Genomic DNA, 22,197 nt, shown 5'->3' with positions numbered 1-22,197 from the left:
ATTGTGACCAGCAAGTCCATTGTTATGCACCATGGTATCACATGACCATGCCAGGCTTACAATGTCATTTCCACTTCCAGCGTCAAGGGGGTAACTCTGGTCATTCAGCATGATATCACATGACCTCAACCTACAATTTTACTTTTACATTCTCCAATACTACTTGGTAGAAGCTGGTTGTGAAGCTTGCAGATGCAATCACGTGACTATGGACTGCTTTAACGGTTGTAAATATGGGTCAATTGTGGAGCTCCCAAATGGCGATCCTGTGACTGGGATGCTGTGATGGGTGTGACATCCGTGAGATCTGAGGATTGGTCACAAAACTGGTTTTTTTCCCCACTGTCATAACTGAACAGTCTTTAAACAAGACAGTCAGTATATAATAATAATCATTCTGATGGTTTTATTAAATTTTTATGAACAAGATTTTCAAGTGTTGCCAGAAGTGACAAAAACTGCTTGTTCAAAGTAAATGTAGGCATAGCAAAATCAAATAAACTCTCTTTGATCTAGTGAGGTTTGGGTTTTTTTGCAGCATGTTAAAATATATTAATTTTCTAAGCAAGTATAGATTCCTAACTGATTTCTTAAGTAATTAATGCAGCTAGTGTCTCCTATGTGAGGTGGATTCATGAATGGTTCATATGAGTAAACTATCATCATATAATATTGTTATTACCATGTATACATTTTGACTGTAAATGGACATGGGTGCAAAATAACTTTAATATCATTCAGTCTCTGTGCTGTGGGTCAAAATAAATCCTCCCAACACAGTAAAAGCTGCTTCTTATTCAAACGTTTTATCAAGTCTCTTGAACTAGCCTGGAGTAAGGGATGATAATTACTTGGCAAAATAGTATATCTTCTAGACAGAAAACCACTGCCCATACAATTTGGTTTGTAGCTTTAAGAGCAGCATTAGAATTTACAGTGTGGTTAGCTGTTCATGAAATAAAGAGTACAAGGACATTCTTATGGTCTTAATGGGTGTCCTGGTAGACTGCAATGTTATCTCCCCTGTGATAATTGATTTATCCCTCTACCTCTACCCAGTTATTTGAACTCATACAAGTTTGTGCTAGCTGAGAATAGTTTAAGTATGGTAGTTTAAAAAGCAGTAAAACATGATGATTCAGGAGGTATTCTGTAATCACCCAGAATTTTGTATTTTATATTTTGTACTGTTGTGGGTGGCAGTTGACTGATATGTGCTAATAGAGGGATTTGATTGAGGTAGTTCTTATATTAATTATGAATATAAATCAGAGGTTGAAATACTAATGTGTTATGTAATCTATCTGCTTAGATATTGTGTAAGGCATGACATGTGTTTGCATTGTTGAGTATTTGTATGGGTAACCTTTTAAATAATAATTTAATTTGATTAGAGGTAAATAACAAAGTTAACGTGCAACAAATTTTACAATTGCAATCTTGGCTTTTTCTTCTCCAGGTTTTCCAGCCTTATGCAAAGTGGTGGCTGGGTCCTTTACTGCAGCTGGTCGTTTCTGGAGATAATGGAGGAGGTGGAATACATTACATGGTGGTGGAGATAGTGGTCACTCTGCTTTCATGGACTAATGTGGCAACTCCTAATGTAAGAAATGTATTTGGTTATCGTAAGGAAGCCATATAAACATGGGCGTGCCCTCCCTCTCCTCTCCCCTCCCTCCCCCCATCCCTCCTCTTTAGTACATATATTCTTGATAGGACAGTGGCTAAGAGAATTTTGTATTGTTGGAAAAAAAAGACTTTTCTGTCTTTTCTGAATATTTATTAGTCCTAAACAGGAAGAATTTGGCAAGCCTGAATATAATGTGTTTCAGGTACCATATATTTTGTCGTTTTATGAGAAAAGAGGAATATTTGCAATATGCTTTTTCTAATTATTTCATAACAGGGCAACATAAAGGATGAAATCTTGGCAAACAGGTTGTTGGAGTTCCTAATGAAAAATGTGTTTCATCAGAAAAGAGCAGTATTTAGACATAACCTGGAAATAATCAAGACAGTAATAGAGTGCTGGAAGGAGTGTCTGAGCATACCTTACAGGTAAACGATGGCAATAAAATGTGGTTGTATATGCAATTCTCCAAGAGCTGTAGCAAAGATAAGAAGGGGTGACTTTCTGCACACTATTGAAATACAACAGCATCCCCAGCAGGCATTGGCCATACTAAAAGATGCTGTAATTGAAGTTTAGTAGTTGTTGGCCTGCTGGTTTATATCAAAGCCTATTGTCAAATCTGCTTTTTAAGTAAATTACGACTAATCTGTTATTTATTTGGTAATTCGAGATATTATATACAAATTAAACTTGGATTATGATTTCCTCTAGAAATATTAAAATCATGGAGTCAGTACTATTAGAAGATTATATGAGGAATGACTAGGGAAATAGACCCATTTTCTATTTTTATGGAAAAAGGCTTCTACAGTGTAGTAGTTGAAGTTGAAGTTTAATAAACTTATATGCCGCCCAATCCCGAAGGACTCCGAGCAGCTTACATAAAAGACAATTTAAAAAGTACTAAAAAGTTTAAAAGTAAGAAAAACAAAGCAGGTTAAAAACACAACACACTCAACCGTAGTGGGGCTGGACCTCATTCAAGAGGTCAACAGCCCCAGGCCTGCTGGAAAAGCCAGGTCTTAATAGACTTTTTGAAGGCTGCGAGAGTGGAGAGGGTCCGGATCTCTGGGGGTAGATCGTTCCATAGGGCCGGAGCAGCTACAGAGAAGGTTCTCCCCTGAGGAGCCGCCAAACGACATTGTCTAGTTGACAGCACCTGGAGAAGGCCCACTCTGTGAGATCTTATCGGTTGCTGGGAGGTATGTGGCAGAAGACAGTCCCATAGGTATCCAGGCCCTAAGGCATGCAGGGCTTTAAAGGTAATGACCAGCACCTTGAAGCACGTTCGGAGACCGATCAGGAGCCAGTGCAGCTCGCGGAGGATGGGTGTAACATGGGTGTATCTAGGTACACACAATATCGCTTGTGCGGCTGCATTCTGGACCAGTTGCAGTCTCCGAACGCTTTTCAAGGGCAGTCCCATGTAGAGCACGTTGCAGTAGTCGAGTCTTGAGGTGACGAGGGCATGAGTGACCATTTGAAGTGCCCCCCGGTCCAGATAGAGCCACAACTGGTGCACCAGGCGAACCTGGGCAAAAGCTCCCCTGGTCACAGCTGACAAATGATGTTCTAATGTCAGCTGTGGGTCCAGGAGGACACCCAAGTTGCGGGCCCTCTCTGAGGGGTGTAAAATTTCACTCCCCAGGCTTAGAGATGGAGTATCTGGACTATCCTTGGGGGGCAGCATCCATAGCCACTCGGTCTTGTCAGGGTTGAGTTCAAGCTTGTTCATTCCCATCCAGACCCTAACAGCTTCCAGGCACTGGCACATCACTTCAACCGCTTCACTGAGTTGGCACGGGGAGTACAGATACAACTGGGTATCGTCTGCATACTGATGGTATTTAATCCCGTGCTGGCGAATGATCTCACCCAGCGGCTTCATGTAGATATTAAATAGGAGGGGGGACAGGACCGAGCCCTGCGGCACCCCTTATTTAAGGGGCCTAGGGGTCGACCGCTGTCCTCCAACCAACACCGACTGCAACCTGCCAGAGAGGTAAGAGGAGAACCATCGCAAGACGGTGCCTCCCACTCCCACCTCTTCTAGCCGTCGCAGAAGGATACCATGGTTGATGGTATCGAAAGCCGCTGAGAGGTCAAGGAGCACCAGGATAGAGGAATGTCCTCTAGCCCTGGCTCGCCAGAGATCATCGGTCAGTGTGACCAACGCGGTTTCGGTGCAGTAACCAGGCCTGAAACCAGACTGAAAGGGAGCTAGATAATCGGTTTCATCCAAGGTCCGTCGGAGTTGAAAGGCCACCACCTTCTCAACAACCTTCCCTACAAAAGGGAGGTTGGAGACTGGACAATAGTTTTTAAGGACAGCTGGGTCCAGAGAAGGCTTCTTGAGGAGGGGTCTCACCACTGCCTCTTTCAAAGGCTGCGGGAAAGATCCCTCCTGAAGAGAGATGTTCACAATCCTCTGGATCCAGCCTCGTGTCACCTCCCTGCTGGTCGAAACCAACCAGGAGGGGCATGGGTCCAGCAAACAGGTGGCGGCACTCATCACTCCCATGGTTTTATCCACTTCCTCAGGAGTGGCAAGCTGGAACTCGCTCGACAAAACTTGATCAAGACCCTCCCTCGGCATCTCTACTGGCCCTGTCCAAATGGAGTCTAGGTCCGTCCGAATCTGAGTGACTTTGTCTGACAGAAACTGAACAAATTCCTCAGCTCTTCCCTGTAAGGGTTCCCCGGCGTCCCTCCCGTTCAGAAGGGAGCGGGTTATCCTAAACAGGGCAGCCAGGCGAGATTCTGTGGACGCAAAAAGAGCAGAAAAATGAGCACATTTTGCCGCTCGTATCACCACTAGATAAGTCCTAATGTAGGCTCTTAGTAGTGTTCAGTCGGATTCGGAGTTACTGGCCCTCCTGCGTCGCTCTAGGCGTCTCTTTTGGTGCTTCATCTCCCGGAGGTCCTCCGTAAACCAAGGTACAGTGGTATTCCAAAAACGGAAAGTTCATGAGAGGAGTGACGTGGATTAAAATTCAGTTAATTTTTTTTTGAGAAATTTTTTTATTGTTTTAGTTAAACAAACAAAAAAAAAAAACCATCTTTCGTTACATCTTGTTGAAAGCGTATCGAATGGTTACAAATATATTCCGTGTGTTTCTTCCACAATCCTTACATATGCTTCATTCAAATCAGGTTGTACATTTTAAGTCAAGAAAAAAAAAGTTATGTATTTTACTATCCCTGTACCATAATTCTCATTTAGTTACCATTGTTTAAACATGTTTTTATCTAGAATCATTTATATTAGAAGACACAACCATCTACTGGCATTCATTTGCAATTTCAATAGATCTCCAATAACGTTGCACCTTTATAACATATTCTAAAATTAATTCGGTTAGGTAAGATATCTAAGCATTCCCCCCCCCCCCCGGTAACACCCCTGTATGTATCATTAAATATTGTTCATTAACATTTCATTGTTATTATTGTAGTTAACTAAAGGTTATTTACTGTTTATCTCTCCTCTCCTCTCCAGGCCCACACAATATTATAACTATATAGCCATCTTTAAACAATGATTCATTAATAAGATTTATAGGACTTTTCCCTCAAACCCAAATTAGTTAAATACGTGCTAAGAAAATAAACATTAGACATCTAAGACAATCTAAGAAATATTAACATTTCTACCTGACAATCACCCAAAATATACATTAGCATTTCTATGGCTTAGATATTTATCCTAACTAGGGTTATTATTTCTCTATTAGTATCATAGTAAATTTATGTTAATGGATAAACATTCAGTGGTAATCTAAAATAGTCTATAAGGTACTAAAATCTCTACTTAATAATCATCAGAAATTAACTAGCTTTTTTACATCAACTAGCATTATTAACCAGTATCTTTCCAGTAACAGGATGATCTTTCCTCTCTCGCCAGCTATTGTGTCAATTCTCTGTCCAGGACCTTTCCAGGGTTTAAGACTTCTCTCCGCACATTGAAGCTTAAACGATCTCTCATGTGGTTTTGTTGCCCTTGAGTTGTTGTTAGTGTAAGCTTAACTTTGGTTGTCAGGTTTATTTCTGAATAGATTTGTCTTATTAACTCCATCTTTTTCGCTCTTTCTTTTTCTCCTATATTTTGGAGTTTTTGGTGGAGCACCAAATTATCAAAGTCACTTTTCCAGCTTCCCTTCTTTCCACCTTCACTCATGTTTACTCCATTTATAAGTTAATCTGAGTTCTTATCTTTGTTTTCTGTATTTTCATTCGCTTCTTTAATTTCTGGGGCTGCAACCCCATCATCTTTTTTGTGATACCCCATAGTTTGTCCCATTTCTTCTCAAATCTCTCAAGTCCTGAGAAGTTTTGAAGTCCAGCCAAAATGTTTTGAATTATCAAGTTTTCTTCATCTGAGTATTGCTCCATTTTTTATAGTAAGGAAAAATATAAAGAAAAAGCGAGAAGAAGAATTTGGTACTATCTGCCACTCTAGCCTGTCACAGATTTTGAAGAATATATCTATTTTTATTTTAAATCTCAAACAAATGTTCTTTTATGGTTTTCAAAAAAGAAGGGTTCTAAAGTTTTTCTTTTCTTTTCCAATTCTTACCAAAATATTTTACACACACAGCACTATTTGTGACCTTGGGTCTTTATCAGGTTTTAAAGAGAAGTTCCAAACCCTTCTGTTGCACAGTCAGTGTGGTCAGATAAGAGTGAACAAAGGATACATTGTTACAGCAGCAAAGGAAAAAAAGCTTCAGACTTGGGCTTCCAAGTGGCAGATTCGACTATTTTAAAACCTTTTTCCTTAAGTATCTTTAATATGATATTGTAACAAGTAGAAGAAGAAATTTATTAAAGTAAAAAGAGTTTTAATTTAAGCCAAAAAAGTCAAAGTAGTAAAGGGAAATAGAGAAAAAAAAGATCCCTTCACCTCAGGCGGAAAAAACGGAAATGTTGCAATCACTCAATCCACAAAAGATCGTTATAGGCAAGAGCAAAAAACTTTCTAAGACAGTCCAATAGGGATTAAATACGCCGCTTTGTTCTTGCCTAAGAGACTAATTTAGCTTAAGAAAAGAATTTCTTAAGGCAATCTTTTAAAGGAAAGGAAAAAAAACCTCACCAGATAGAAACACTTTCATTTCTCTCTGGAGCCATCTCCAACTATGTCAGCGGGGGGGGGGGGGGGCCTGTTGCCGCTGGTTGGAAACGCTTCCCTTGGGTCGATCAGGGACTTTACGATGTCCCTGCGACCAGCAAGGTCTTGTCTTCCCAGTCACCGTCTCTTCGGGACAGTTTAGGTCCTGCCGGACCATCCAGGGGCAAAAGTGTCATCGGCGGATTCAGACAGTCGAATCCGCACAATGTAACGTTGCGACGTTGGCTCCGCCTCTCCAAAATTCAGTTAATTTTTTACATCCTATGTCTCCCCCCCCCCTCTCCCAGGGCAAGCCACTTTATTCCTAAAGCTTTTATTTTGTAATTTGTCTCAACTTCAGCTTCATACACATGCTTAGGTGGGTGAGGCACATTGCATTGTGGGTGTGGGGCACACAGGTAGCGTTATCGCATGCACACGCACAGTTTTGACATGCATTTACAAAAAGTTTTGCTATCACTGGCCTAGACCAAGGCTTCAACTTCATCTATGGGATATCTTTTATTAGATGCCTCCATTAGACTAAATCGGAAAGTATTTTAATAAGAATTATGTTTTTGCATCACGCTAAATCATTTTTTTGTGGTGCCTAACATCGATAAGTAATCCCAGCTATTGTTCATGATTTATGGTTTATTACTGTATGTTATAGTAATTTGTCCAGTTTGCTAACAATCTCTAGGTAAACTTTCTGACTTAGTGTGATGAGTGATTCCACTTATTAAGTGAGCAACATTTTGCTGTCTATTCTTTCTCAATACAAAACATTAACCTGATAGTTTTGATTGATACCAACAGTTACTTGTTATTTTCAGTACCTTCATCTGTGTCTTTGCTTGCTGCAGGATAATATTTCAACAATTTTCTGGTGGAGATCCTAATACAAAAGACAATTCAGTAGGAATTCAATTACTAGGAATTGTTCTTGCTAATAATTTACCTCCATATGATCCAAAGTGTGAAATAGATAGTATAAGGTAAGAATTTCAACTTTCTGATATTCCTGTTTAGGTACATTGAGCATTTAAACTTTTAGCCAAGAAGAAAGTTATGAAAATAGGAGATGATTCCCAAGTGCATAGATTGGAAAACAAATAATGAAATTGACATACAGTATAGTTTACTAGCTATCAATGGTCATTTTCCTCAAGAACTTGATTTTTTGTTATATTTCATATTTATAAATATGTTTCATAAAAACTATGCTTGTACATGTTTCAAATATGGGAAAGAGGTAGATGTGTTGGGATAATTTTCAGTGAATGAAAATTAACCCTCTTAAATTTAGATAATTTATAACATAATTGGGAAAAGTAAAATGATCTATTGCTCTGGAGCTCTTTAGACTTTACCTGAACATTTCAAGATCTAGTGAAAGTCGTTTACATTTAAATTACATGTGTGCACTAGACATTTGGTAAATCATTCTGTTGCGATTAAATGTAAAATGAGTGAGAAAATCGTGTGTTTTAATGTATGTCAGGGGAATAAATATGCATTTGTGGGATATTGTGAAATAAAATTTCTCATTTATGTTAGTTATTTCCAAGCTTTGTCTAACAACATCGCTCTGATAAGATACAAGGAAGTATATGCTGCTGCCGCTGAAGTACTGGGACTCGTTCTTCAGTACATTGCTGAGAAAGAAAATGTGAGGATAAAATGCTTTTATGTTTTATTATTTTATTAAAGAGTTAGCTTTTAAAATCAATTTAGTTTTCAATCTAGTACCTAAAATACCTTGACTCTAATACTGGTACGTAAAATACTTTGACTAGTCTACAGGTAGTCCTCAACTTATGACCATAATTGAGCCCAAAGTTTCTGTTACTAAGTTAGACAGTTGTCAGGTGAGTTTTGCCCAATTTTGCAATCTTTTTTTTTTTTGCCACAGCTATTAGATGAATCACTGCAATTGCTAGTATATGTGCTGCGGTTGTGAGCACACTGAAATTGTTAGTAGTATGGTTGTAAAGTGAATCTGGTGCCTCCATAGACTTTGCTTGTCAGAAGGTCACAAAAGGTGGTCACATGACCCCGTCATAAATATGAGTCAGTTGCCAACACCTGAATTTTGATCATGTGACTATACGGATGCTGCAACAGTTGTAAGTGTGAAAAATGGTCATGTCACTTTTTTCAGTGCTGTTGTGAATGATCACTAAGCAAATTGTTGTAGGTCAAGGACTAAATAGCATTGAAAGGCCCCGTAGAACAGTGATATTACAAAAGTTTAGATTTACCTTGCTGGATCTCCTGAAAGGTCCTTCTAGTCCAGGATTCATTTTCCAGTACAAACCAACTACTTAACTCTTAAGAAGCTGTGTAAGAAATAGTTTATGATAAAAGAATCATTCATTTGTCTCTGAATGGAGATTTATAGGCACTGAAAAAGAAAGGTAGCATTTATGAAATGTTCCTAAAAAGGTCAATTTCAATTAGCAGCAATAGTTTTAATTATTGCCAAAATATTTGGCCAATACGTTAAGTTTTTAACATTCACATACTTTCATTTTTTCAGACATTTGAAGGTCCAGTTTATGACATGGTCATAAAACAATTAAAGCTGCATCAGAATACCAGAGATGACAAATTTATTGTATGCCTGAATAAAATCACAAAGAGCTTCCCTCCCCTTGCTGATAGGTATATTAGAATTATGAGTGGTATTGTACTGTTGAGATTATGAGCTTAATACCTTGGTCTAACTTCCTGTACTTTTTGTTTTTGGTCATGGGAAGATTTATGAATTTTGTGTTCTTTCTGCTACCAAAACTTCATGGAGTAATGAAAACTCATTGTTTGGAAGTAGTCATGTGCCGTGCTCAAGAAACAGCTGATATGTACTTAGAGTTGAAGAGTAAGGAATTCACTCAAGTTATGTGCCACAGGTGAGAGATGGTAGGATTTGTAATTATATTTTGGTAGAATAGTCCATAATAAAATTTCTTTGAACAAACTCCACTTAAGAAAGTGGGAGTAGATCAAAGTTTTTTTTTCCATTTTGCCTGATAAAAGATGGAATTATGTCCTTTGTCAGTTTCAATAGGCCATTTGATACAATCCCCCATGACTAATAAAGGTGTTTTATTCATTTTCCCCTTAGAGATGATGAAAGGCAAACGATATGCTTAAATATTGTGTACAAGATGTTACCTAAGCTGAAACCAGCTGAAGTATTAGAACTACTTCCTTCAGTAATGGGATTCATTTCTCATCCTTCACCATTATGTCGGGGCCGAATGTATGATGTGCTCATGTGGATCTACGATAATTACAGGTAAAGACTCAAGCATCGATAGTATTATAAATAAACAGTCTGAAGCTATTTTAAGTTTTCCAGGATTCTAGACCTCTCTCTGTGGTCTGTAATTTTAATTTAATTTAATTATTTCATTTAATTGACAGAACAATTAATCAATGGAACAACTTGCCTCCAGAAGTTGTGAATGCTCTAATATTGGAAATTTTTAAGATGTTGGATAACCATTTGTCTGAAGTGGTGTAGGGTTTCCTGCCTATGCAGGGGGTTGGACTAGAAGGCCTCCAAGGTCCCTTCCAACTCTGTTATTCTATTCTAATATATTTTATCTAGTGAAAACCATCATCAATATTCTGGTGTGGGTGACTGAGGTTCAGTAGAGCGTGCATTTTCTTTTATCAGTGATTCAGAAAGTCAAGCAGATGAGGAATCTTCACAAGTGCTGAAACTGGCAAAAGAATGTTTACTTCAAGGACTGATTGATGAGAATTCTGGACTACAGTAAGTAATATAAATTTTATTCTGAAATTGAATTGTATCTATTGCAAAATTGTGCCTGTATACACATACATTTACAGAATAAACACTGTATAATACCTTTAATTTTTAAATTGAACTGAAATATCTTGTTTATTTAAAATGATATAGAATTGCAATCTAAACATCTTAATAAATTCTGAACCTTTTTTATAAAGATTAGTGTTAAGCAAAACTTTATGTCTTTAGTTTGGGAGTGATATAGAGGTAATCCTCACCTGCCATTCATAAGGACCTAAGGATATGTCATACACTTTGTTCATATATTTACACAGCTATGGATTATCTGACATTTGCATATTTATTTTCTTTTATAGATTAATTGTTAGGAATTTTTGGAGTGATGAAACTAGACTACCAACAAATACTCTTGATCGCATGTTGTCCTTACTAAGGAGTTTGTACTCTGACAAAATTGAAACTCAGTATTTGAGTCTAGCTACAAATTTTCTCCTTGAAATGACAAGCAAAAGCCCAGATTATTCTAGGAAAATGTTTGAATATCCGCTTTCAGAATGTAAATTTCAGGTGAATATATATTATTTTTCAAGGTTATAAAAGATTGTTGGAGTACTTTCTAAAAACTAAAATGTTGTGGATCAGAAGTAAAACATTTTTTTAAAAAATGTCATAATATTGTAATTTTTATGTTAATCTTTGTTTGATGATTACATTAAAAAACATGGAACTGCATTTCTGTTTTACCCTTGATACATTTTATTAATATTAAAATTATCAAACTGGTATATATATTTCATAACAAATAAAAATGGAAGAGAGGAATATGGTGAATTATGCTATTCATTATTCCATATAAATGTTATTCATCTCTAAAAAAAGGTATGAATCTTCCTTAATTTTCTTATGAAATATTTACAATGGTTGTATGTATTAATATGGTGTTGCCTACAATTTGTTGTGATTATTTTTAATGGGGAAAACGGGTAATGTTTTCCTATTTTTACAAATATGTGAGCCAGTGATTTGAACACTAAATGGGCAAAAATTATTTTGTTTTGAGTATTTAACTATAATATAGATTTATATACTATATACAGTATATGTCATTTTACATACTATACTGTATAGTTTTTTTAACTACAATGTTCATAAAATACTTTTAATTTATAACTAACAACAGTCAGGCAGGCTAGAAACTGTAAGACTCTGAGTTCTAGTGCTACCTTAGGCATGAAAGTTGCCTTGAGTTACTTATCAAAATAATAAAGGTGGGAAATAAATAAATAAAAATAGATAAGACACTATCATTTTTAAAAACTGAAAATCTTAAAATTATCTCAAGGAATGAATCTCTTTTAAGTAAAAGTCAAATGCGGTAGTTTTTTTTTTTTTCAAGCTAACAGATGCATGCATTGATTAAAACTGCAAACTTGTTATCGGTTTTTCCCCCATATATTGATCTTTGATATATTTAAAAATAGACAGCAAATATACAATATAATAATTTTAAAAAAATAATGCAGCTTAAGCATGTGAAAATTTAGTAATCTCTTTGATTACTATTCTCTGATAGGATTCTGCAGAATATATTTGCATAGGATTATAATGTTTGTGTTGACATCAGAGTGGTGATATCAAGATGGCTTTAAGTATTTCATATATTTGTTCTCCAGGATTTTGTAATTGATTCCAATTGGCGGTATCGAAGCACTATTCTTACCCCGATGTTTGTGGAGACTCAGACTTCTCAAAGTACTGTTACACAGGAAGGATATTTGGGCGGCCAACTAAGAGCTACTCAGCAACAATTTGAATTTACGCCCACCCAGAATATCAGTAAGAATCTTACAGATTTATTGTTAGGCATTAGCATGTTATAATAAAAGAGTTGAACCATAATGGACATATGATTATGTTTTTGTAACATTAAAGAATCGTTCAATGCAAAATTATATTTTTAATATCTTACTGGATATCATTGATTATCATTTTTTAAAATATGTCTTTGCAGTTCATATATTATGCTTGCATTTCAGTTTTTCTATCAAAAACTGATAATCTGTTGCGGGGGTGGTATACACTTACCTTCCCTATCAGCACACTCACAAATGTGATGCCCACTTCTGCGCATGCGCAAATCGTTCTACACATGCGCTTTTGGTGGAAAAAGGGCCTAAATGGGATGCCATAGAGCCAGGCACAGGTGGGCGGAGCCACCCACGATTTCCACTATCATTTCAGGCAGTCCGGTCCGAACCAGTAGGATATCACCTCTGCTTTGGTGTCATTCTTTAGTACGTAATAGGACAATGTAAAGAAAAAGTATTCGCTGGAAACAGACAACTTGCTTTTACATACCTTGAACTGGGCTCTTATACTCTTTTTACAGGTGGAAGAAGCTCTTTCAACTGGCTAATAGGAAATAGTGTTGACACCTTTGCAGACTCTACAATTCCTTCCTCTTCTGAGTCAGTTTCCATGTTACTCATTAACAAGCGTACAGACAGATCTTACAAAACTGCATTCAAACCATTAAGTGCTAATTTTGGAAAAAAACGACTGGGTTTGCCAGGAGATGAAGTAGACAGCAAAACTAAAGGTATTTGTTGCTATTACTCTAGTTCTTTTTGCTCTTTCAATATGATTTTCAAATCAGATCACCCTCTATGGCAAAACCAGAGTTTATGTGGATAGCAGTAGCATAATTTGTTTTTGGTTTATCCTGGGAATAAATGTCTTCTAAGCCATTACAAATAATACATATTCAGTTTCTAATATTGAGGTTTGTATGTGTATTTATATTACTATGTCTCTTATCTGTTCTTTGTAAATCAACAATAAATGTCAATATTGCATGAATTTGCATGCCCCTTTCCCAAACATTAGCATTTTAAATTCTGTTTTGTAGAATGCACAAAAAACACATTGAGTGGAATACTGATATGAGGGATACTAGTGAAACGACATTCAGTGTAATATATGCTTAAATGGTTTGACGAGATTTTAGTAGACTTGTCTTCATAAGGATCTATGCCCTGAATCCAATTATTTATGCCATGAAGTTGCTGGCAGCTGTGTTGGTATCTACAGTTGTTTGCTTCCAATAGCCAAACTTCTTTTAAAGATATAAATACATGGGGGAAATTTCATCCTGCTTTTACTTTCTTTTCAATATTGAATATATACATATAAATATGTAGCTTAAAATAGATTTCTTCTTTGGAAATCTGAATGAGTTTCTAAAATTATATAAAATTTGAGAAATAAACAGGTTTTAACTTTAAATGTGGAAACAGGTGCATCCATTGTAGATTTCATACAAGTCATACAATTTGAGAAATTCTCAATTTCAGGATCTGACTAACAAGAATGAATATATACCGTACTTTTTGGAGTATAAGATGCACTTTCCTTCCCCCCCCTCTAAAAGTGGATGAAAATTGCAGTGCATCTTATACACCGAATGTTGCCAAAACTCCGCCCACCCGCTGCCCACCACGCTTTGGCTGTTTTTGATCTCCGCACATTGCATTTTCGGCCAGTTCCAGGTGGTGACAAATGGACCGTGCCAAATAGGAGACGAAGGCAAATGGGCTCCATCGAACGGGCTGCGGTTGCGGCAAGCAGGCCCTGGCAAACGGGTGGCGGTGAATGGGTTGCTGCGGTGGCGAACAGGCCACGGTGAATAGGCAGAGGCAAATGGGCCATGGTGGGGTAAACGGGCTATGGCAAATGGGCCGTAGCAATACTGGATGGATGCTGGGAGGCAAAGGCAGATTTTTTTTCTTGTTTTCCTCCCCCCCAAAGGTAGATGTGTCTTATAGTCCAGAGCATCTTATACTCTGAAAAATATGGTAATTTCTTAAATAGATTTACTGTGTAAGTTTAAAGAAATTTATTTCTACATGCATTAGGTACAGATGAACACACAGAAATTCTCAGACTACGGAGACGCTTCTTAAAAGATCCAGTAAAGCTTAGTTTGATCTACGCAAGAAAGGGTGTTGCTGAACAGAAACAAGAAAAGGTTAGTTTTCCATGTATAATTTTCCAAATATGCCTGACTGGTAAATGGAGTTCCCATTGATGGATTGATAGTAGATTACAAAAGGTTATTTGTAAGTTTTAATTATAATACAATTGTTCTTAAGCATGGTTTAAGATATGTGGATCTCAATTCCCAGAACTCCCTAGCCAACATGCTGGTTGGGGAATTCTGAGAGTCGAAGTCCACAAATCTTAAAAGTTGTCAAGTTTGAAAAACAGTGTAGTGGAGTATTTCATGCAGAGCAAGCATGTCTGATGCGTTCTTCCTGGGTTTACTGACCACAGAGGGGATGGACAATTTCAAGAGACTGAAATTCTGTTCAATTTCACTCAAAGGAATCTAGTCTAGGTCAGTGGAGGAGCCATATAATGTGTACCTAGCAGTTCAAGAAGTATTTTAATTTAGCCACTTTTTCCTGAATCAAAGTTAAACTTTGAGCCAAAATATCTAAATGACAACTGAAAAAAAAAGCAGAGCATAAAATACATACATGAATAGAAACCAAATCTATCCTTTATCTATTTTGCTTGCATAATGTTAGTTGAATGAGCAAGTACCTGGCTTGGTTTAAAGGATGGGCAATAACTCTTCCCTTTATAAAGTTAGAAGATGACTGTGGAGATTCATGAGTTTCTAGATTCCTCTTTCTGATCTGGAAATAAACATTTTCATTGAGAGGGAAAAATTATTTATTATTTAGTAATAAAACCAAATGAATCCAAGTTTGAATAATTAAAGTTACTCTGTGAGAGGCAAATGAAATCGGATCACATTTTATTATGGTTGTAGACCAGCTTAGGTGGGTGAGTACAGTCATTCAAAAAGCATAGAGTAAAAATAATCTTTAAAAATATGAAAAGCTAAAAATAAAACCCAAGTATATATAAAAAACTGGCATCTAAAAGAAGCATTAGATTGGCTGTAAGAAAGAATAAAAGGTCAGCATGTGGAAGACTGTATTAAGTTACCCAACGCTCTAAAATAGCAAGGTAGGTCCTCATTAATTTTAGTTTATAACACTGGTCATCATCTCTTGAATTTTGAGTGCTGCTGCTTGAAAATAATCACTTAGAGTTAATGGGGCAAAGCCAAGGGGCAGGAAAAAGGTGGAGTCAATTGTTGAGTATGGTCATCTTTACTCTAGCCTCCACTTTCCCGAAGCTCGCCTTTAGTCAGAGGGCAGCATTCGAGAGACAATTAGGAATTTGAAGGGCTGATCTTATGTGAGGTGCAAATGTTTTTGCTACTTGTGACAAAATGATAAATTGTTGCAGGAAATAAAAACCCAGCTGAAGATAAAGCATGATGCTCAGGTCACTTTGTACAGGAAATACAGACAAGGAGATCTCCCTGATATCCAGATTGAATATAGCAGTCTAATTACTCCCCTGCAGGTTGTGGCACAGGTAGGCTATTTTATCAAGGATTCTTAATAACTCTGAGTTAAGCAATTTTAGTAAATGCAGTTTAAGGGCAGTATGCTAAAAGTTTAAATTGGATATTTTTGTCTAAGACCCTGTATTTTTCTATTATTGCATTGAGTCAATCCAATTTACGTGCTAGACAATATTTTTTTTCTTTAAATTTTGTTTATAATTGTTTCGTCTTAGTGTATCATTCAGTATGAAGAGTTTGATTCCAGGTTTTTTAGCTTATTGCATTTAGAAAAATAAATTGTTGTTTTCTCACCGTATCAAATGACCCTGAAGCAAAGCTAAAAATGAGGCATTTCAAATTTAAAATATGGTATAACTTATGAGGCCTTTTAAAGTGCTTAATGTTACTTAATGTAACCAGAAGTGTGTTCTTCTTCTTACATGCTCCAGAGGCTGGACTATTCAAATAATGTCATACTTTAAGCATAGGTGATCCTTTACAGTTCCAGTCTTGCCAACTTCCAGGCATTCAGAGGTCCTGCTCTGTGACAGTTTTGTCAAAAGAGCAGTTTACCCAAACACTGGTTTTTATGATGGTTTATCTGATCTTGACAAAAAAATGACTTCTTTCTTACATGTCCCCTTTGCCCCAAAGAATACAATGGGTACAAAGACAAGAATAGCTACAGAATTGTGTATGGCAGGCCTTCTATTTCTCTGTGGAAAGGCCCGAAGTCCTAACTGTTCTCCTGTGTGCTGCTTGGGGAATCCAAGCATGGGTTAATTTTGTCCATTAGCCTAGAGACTGAGTTATGTAAATGTTGACCACGCCTCCTCTGACTGGATGGATCAGTTTTTTAACTCAGTCCAGCCAGAAGAGACGTATAGCAATTTTCTCTAGACTAATCGACAAAATTCTCCCTTATTTCTTGGATACAGTGATCGCTGAGAATGGTTTGAATTGATTTATTGTGCAACGTAAGGTAGAGGCGGCAGTTTGCTGTCAGCCCGGACCTTTTTGGCGTGGAATTGATCGTGCAAAGTCGGAGGCGGTGGGGCCACAGATGCAGATGCACTCTGGATACAACCGCCGCAGTTTAAGCGTGGGATCGGTTCGCCGCTTCCCCCCCGCCCTGTTAATTGGTGCGTCCTGGGTTGGTTCGCCGCCCGCGCTGTCTCACATTGGGAGCGACCTGCCTGAGCAGCAAGGTCTATCCCCAGGCCGTTACTTATTACCGCCATTGCCCCTTCCCTCTCAGAGCTGCTGCGGATCTCGTCTGGGTAGTTGCAGTGCTGGGAGGCTTCCAGGGACATTGGCAGTTAGTCGGCGATTTGAATTTCGCGCTTCTAGCGCGGTCGCATTTTGGACGGAGATTTTTGCGCGCGCGCTCAGAAACGGTCAGAGGAGGCTGGGCGTGCATTTTGCGCCCAAGCAGCAGCGTTACGCCTACGGTCCTCCCTTTTCCCTCACTTTCAGCTTGCCGGCTTGGTGAGGAGATCGACCCTGCGCAGCTCGTCTTTTCCACGCAGTGCCTTTGTGTGGTGGTGCAAATTCGTGGCAGTTTACTGTTGTGAGGTTGAGCCCTTTCAATTCTTACTATCACAATGGCTGATCAATCCATCTGCGGTGGTATTGTGGAGCCAGCAAGTGAATCCCATTCCCCTGGTGAGGAGGGGACTAGCCCAAGGCCCGGTAGGGCCGTTACCAGGGCCTCCAGCCAGAAGCCCTAGGCCTCATCCACAGCTCTGGATAAGTCCGTAGGGACATATCCAATGCAGCGACTAACACCTCTGGGGGGACTGGCATTTCTCCTCTGGTGCTCCTTCTGCACCGGGCCTCCAATGCGCCCTACAGAACACCAAGGGTGGTCCCCTGATATTCAACTGCCCAGGGCATCTACTTCCGAGGAGGGGGTATTGGGGCCCCAATCACTTCCGGTTCTATCGGAGGCGAGTGCAGCTTTGGCCTACACTGTGCCACGTGCCGGGCCCTCTGCTACATTTACCCCTACCGCTGCAGGCCTCAGACCGGTGGAAGGCCAGGATTTGGGCCTTCCCCCTGATATTTACCAGTTACTTGCTGCAGCTATTTCTAAGGGTGTGAATGCGGAGATGCATCGTAGAGCCCAGGTCCCAATGGCCACTGGTGCCCAGACTGGTCCTGATCCTCAGACCATACAAGGGGATTTGTCAATTCCTCAGACAGGCCCACCTTCGCCTCTGCCATCAGTTTATAGTGAGGATTCGGCCTTAGTGGAGGAAGGTGAGGTAATAGACAGGGATTTTTCTGATGATGAGGGACCGAGTTTCGATCAGCCTAATTCTTCTGGATTATTTCGCCCCACTTTATTTAAATCTTTATTGTATGACGAAGACCACTACTCATATGGGGGAGGCAGCCTCTAAGGATAGCACTGCAGTTGGTCTGGATGCAACTGAACGCCTTTTTGCTGAACAGGTCTCCCAGCAGGAGGTTATCTACTCCCCCAAGCTGTTTCTAGATCTTGTTCAAAAGCAGTGGGATCAACCGAATGTGGTTACCCCACCCAGCAATGGGGATTTTGGAATTTTGGAATTTGGAAGTTTATTTATATGCCGCCCTTTTCCCTGGGGGGACTCAGGGCGGCTCACAATCCAAAAGGAAAGGGGGGAAAACAGACTTTTTACATATAAGACAATACATAATTAAAACACAACATTCATACCATTCGGGCGGGTTACAATCTTAGCCCCAGGCCTGACGGGATAGCCAGATTCTGAGGGCTGTGCGGAAGGTCTGGAGGGTGGTGAGGGTACAAATCTCCACGGGGAGATCATTCCATAGGGTCGGAGCTACCACCGAGAAGGCTCTCCTCTGCGTGGTTGCCAGTCGGCATTGACCAGCAGATGGAACTCAGAGGAGGCCTAATCGATGAGATCTAATAGGTCGTGTGGAGGTAATTGGCAGTAGGCGGTCTCTCAAGTACCCAGATCCACTACCATGGAGGGCTTTATGGGTGACAAGTAGCACCTTGAAGCGTATCTGGAGATCGACAGGTAGCCAGTGCAGCTCGCGGAAGATAGGTGTTATGTGGGTGAAGCAAGGTGCACCCACAATCGCTCGCGCAGCTGCATTCTGGACTAGCTGAAGTCGCCGAATACTCCTCAAGGGCAGCCCCATGTAGAGCACATTGCAGTACTCCAGCCTAGAGGTCACAAGGGTACGAGTGACTGTTGTGAGAGCCTCCCGGTTCAGGTAGGGGCGCAACTGGTGCACCAGGCGAACCTGGGCAAATGCCCCCCTGGTCACAGCTGACAAATGGTGTTCAAAAGTCAGCTGTGGGTCCAGGAGGACTCCCAAGTTGCGGACCCTGTCTGAGGGGTGTAATGTTTGACCCCCCCAGCCTGAGAGATGGAATACTTGCCAAATTGGTGGGAGGGAAACACAACAGCCACTCGGTCTTATCTGGGTTGAGCACGAGTTTGTTAGCCCTCATCCAGTCCCTAACAGCTTCAAGTCCCTGGTTCATCACGTCCACCGCTTCATTGAGTTGGCACGGGGCGGACAGATACAACTGAGTATCGTCTGCATACTGGTGGTATTTTATCCCGTGCCGCCGAATGATCTCGCCCAGCGGTTTCATGTAGATGTTGAAAAGTAGGGGGGACAAGACCGAACCCTGCGGCACCCCATATGTTAGGGACCTAGGGGTTGATCTCTGCCCTCCAACTAACACCGACTGCGACCTGTCCGAGAGGTAAGAGGAGAACCACTGCAAAACAGTGCCTCCCACCCCCACCTCTCGCAGTCGTCGCAGAAGGATACCATGGTCGATGGTATCGAAAGCCGCTGAGAGGTCAAGGAGAACCAGGATGGAGGCATAGCCTCCATCCCTGGCTCTCCAAAGGTCATCGGTCAATGCGACCAAAGCGGTTTCTGTGCTGTAGCCAGGCCTGAAGCCGGACTCGAATGGGTCAAGATAGCTAGCTTCCTCCAAGGACCGCTGGAGCTGAAAGGCCACCACCTTCTCAACAACCTTCCCCACAAAGGGGAGGTTGGAGACTGGACGGTAATTGTTAAGAACGGCTGGATCCAAAGATGGTTTCTTCAGGAGGGGTCTCACCACCGCCGCTTTAAGTGCGGGGGGAAAGACCCCCTCCCGAAGGGAGGCGGTAACAACCGCCTGGATCCAGCCCCGTGTCACCTCTTTGCTGTTAGCAACCAGCCAGGAGGGGCACGGGTCCAGTACACATGTGGAGGCACTCACAGCTCTCATGGCCTTGTCCACGTCCCCAAGGGCAACATCCTGAAACTCAACCCAGCGATGGTCTACCAGATTATCCCCTTGTGCCTCGGCTGGATCTGCAGAATCGGAGTCCAACTCCAACCGAAACCGAGCAACTTTGTCCGCTAGAAACTGGACGTAATCCTCAGCCCTACCCTGTAGGGGATCCCCCGTATCCCTCCTATTTAGGAGGGAACGGGTTATCCTAAACAGGGCGGCTGGGCGCAACTCAGCGGAGGCGATCAAGGTGGCAATATAAGTTCTTTTTGCCGTCCTAATTGCCCTGATGTAGTCCTTGATGCACGATGTTAGAAGTGCTCGGCTCGATTCGGATTTGTTGGATCTCCACAAGTGCTCTAGGCGTCTCTTCCAGCGCTTCCTCTCCCGGAGTTCCTCGGTGAACCAAGGGGGCCTCCTGGATCCACAGCCTCGGAGCGGCTGTAGTGGCGCAATCCGGTCAAGGGACTCCGTCGCTGCCGAGTTCCAGACAGCAACCAGAGTCTCCACCGGACTGTGGGCGAGAGTATCAGGAATAACCCCAAGCTCCGTCTGGAACCTCAAGGGGTCCATAAGTCGCCTGGGGCGGAACCACCTGGTCGGTTCCTCCTCCCTACAGTGGAGGTTTGGCCTCCGAAAGTCAAGCCTCAGTAGGCAATGGTCTGACCACGACAGGGGTATGATCTCACTGCCCCTCAGACCAAGATCACAAGTCCACTGCTCCGAGAGAAATACGAGGTCGAGCGTGTGACCCGCTGAATGGATTGGGCCCCGAATTACCTGGGTCAAGCCCATGGCTGTCATGGAAGCCATGAACTCCTGCGCTCCATCAGAGTGTTCACCGAGCGTAGGCAAATTGAAGTCCCCCAGAACCATAAGCCTGGGGAACTCAACTGCCAGCTCGGCTACTGACTCGAGGAGCGAGAGGAGGGCTGCTGCAACGCTGTTGGGAGGCAGGTACGTTAACAGCAAACCCACTTGACCCTTGAGGTCCAACTTCACCAGCAGGGACTCACACCCGACAAGCTCCGGAGCAGGGATCCTACGAGGTACTAGAGACTCTCGGATAAGAAATTGTACACCTCCACTCCAGAATTAGAAGGTATTCTACAGTTTCCAACTGTGGATCCACCTGTTGCTGCCCTAGCTTCCCCAGCTTTAATTCCATCAGAGATTTCTAAAGGCTTGAAGGCGGAGGACCGTAAAGCCGAGTCAGTCATTCGTAAGACCCATCAGGCTGCGGCCTGGGCCTTACATGCCGCTACTGCAGCGTCCTTCTTTAATAGGACTTCCTTGGTCTGGCTCAGGCAGTTGCAGGGTAGGCTTGCCCCTGAAGACATGCGCCTTCACCAAGATATTACCAAATTAATGGCAGCTCTGGAATTTTCTGCAGATGCCACCCTTAACACAGCAGAATTTGCATGTCGGGCTGTCGTTTCCAATGTGGCGTCCCGATGTTTGCTATGGCTTCGCCATTGGCAAGCTGACGTTAAATCCAAGTGGCGCCTTGCCTCTACGCCTTTCAAAGGTGGGGCCTTGTTCGGATCTGTCCTAGATCCAATCCTCATTGAGACTAGAGATAAAGGTAAGGTCCTCCCTTCCACAAGTGGGCACCCCAACAGGAGACAGCAGCCCTATAATAGGCGCCAATCCTTTCGGGCCAGAAATTCAGGGTTCACTGCCGCCCCTTATGTTCCCCACTATAACAGGGCCTTTACCCAACCGCAAGACCATGACCAGGATCGGACGGGAGCCAGGGATAGGGGCTGCCAGCAGAACCAGGCACAATCCCAGGCCAGAAGGCCATTTCGTGGTGCTGGCAACCGGTCCTTTTGGAGGTACCAGTGACTCACAGGGGGAGGAACCCATTGGCGGGCGTCTCCTGACCTTCGCTCATCAGTGGGTGGAGACCACATCCGACGCCTGGGCCCTTCAAGTCGTGAGGCTGGGCCTTACTCTAGAATTTCTCTCCATCCCCCCGAGG

The 22,197-nt window shown here is 41.3% G+C and overlaps 1 protein-coding gene across 3 annotated transcripts in view; it reads left to right on the top strand.

Moving 5' to 3' along the window:
- Nucleotides 1-22,197, top strand: part of PRKDC (protein kinase, DNA-activated, catalytic subunit) — a 125,928-nt gene that overhangs the window by 61,808 nt on the left and 41,923 nt on the right. For all 3 annotated transcript variants that reach the window (XM_032222951.1, XM_032222952.1, XM_032222953.1), the window contains exons 49-61: nucleotides 1,460-1,603; nucleotides 1,907-2,058; nucleotides 7,613-7,744; nucleotides 8,307-8,418; nucleotides 9,289-9,413; nucleotides 9,509-9,658; nucleotides 9,874-10,047; nucleotides 10,432-10,530; nucleotides 10,884-11,094; nucleotides 12,201-12,363; nucleotides 12,917-13,126; nucleotides 14,442-14,554; nucleotides 15,850-15,981. In XM_032222951.1, the coding sequence (XP_032078842.1) occupies nucleotides 1,460-1,603; nucleotides 1,907-2,058; nucleotides 7,613-7,744; nucleotides 8,307-8,418; nucleotides 9,289-9,413; nucleotides 9,509-9,658; nucleotides 9,874-10,047; nucleotides 10,432-10,530; nucleotides 10,884-11,094; nucleotides 12,201-12,363; nucleotides 12,917-13,126; nucleotides 14,442-14,554; nucleotides 15,850-15,981 (1,917 nt within the window). The remainder of the gene's footprint in view (nucleotides 1-1,459; nucleotides 1,604-1,906; nucleotides 2,059-7,612; nucleotides 7,745-8,306; nucleotides 8,419-9,288; nucleotides 9,414-9,508; nucleotides 9,659-9,873; nucleotides 10,048-10,431; nucleotides 10,531-10,883; nucleotides 11,095-12,200; nucleotides 12,364-12,916; nucleotides 13,127-14,441; nucleotides 14,555-15,849; nucleotides 15,982-22,197) is intronic.

This window comes from Thamnophis elegans, chromosome 8 (assembly GCF_009769535.1).
Source record: "Thamnophis elegans isolate rThaEle1 chromosome 8, rThaEle1.pri, whole genome shotgun sequence".
In the NCBI taxonomy this organism is placed as follows: Eukaryota; Metazoa; Chordata; class Lepidosauria; order Squamata; family Colubridae; genus Thamnophis; species Thamnophis elegans.
Note: the sequence above shows the minus strand (reverse complement) of the source record. Positions and strands in the feature narration are given on the sequence as shown.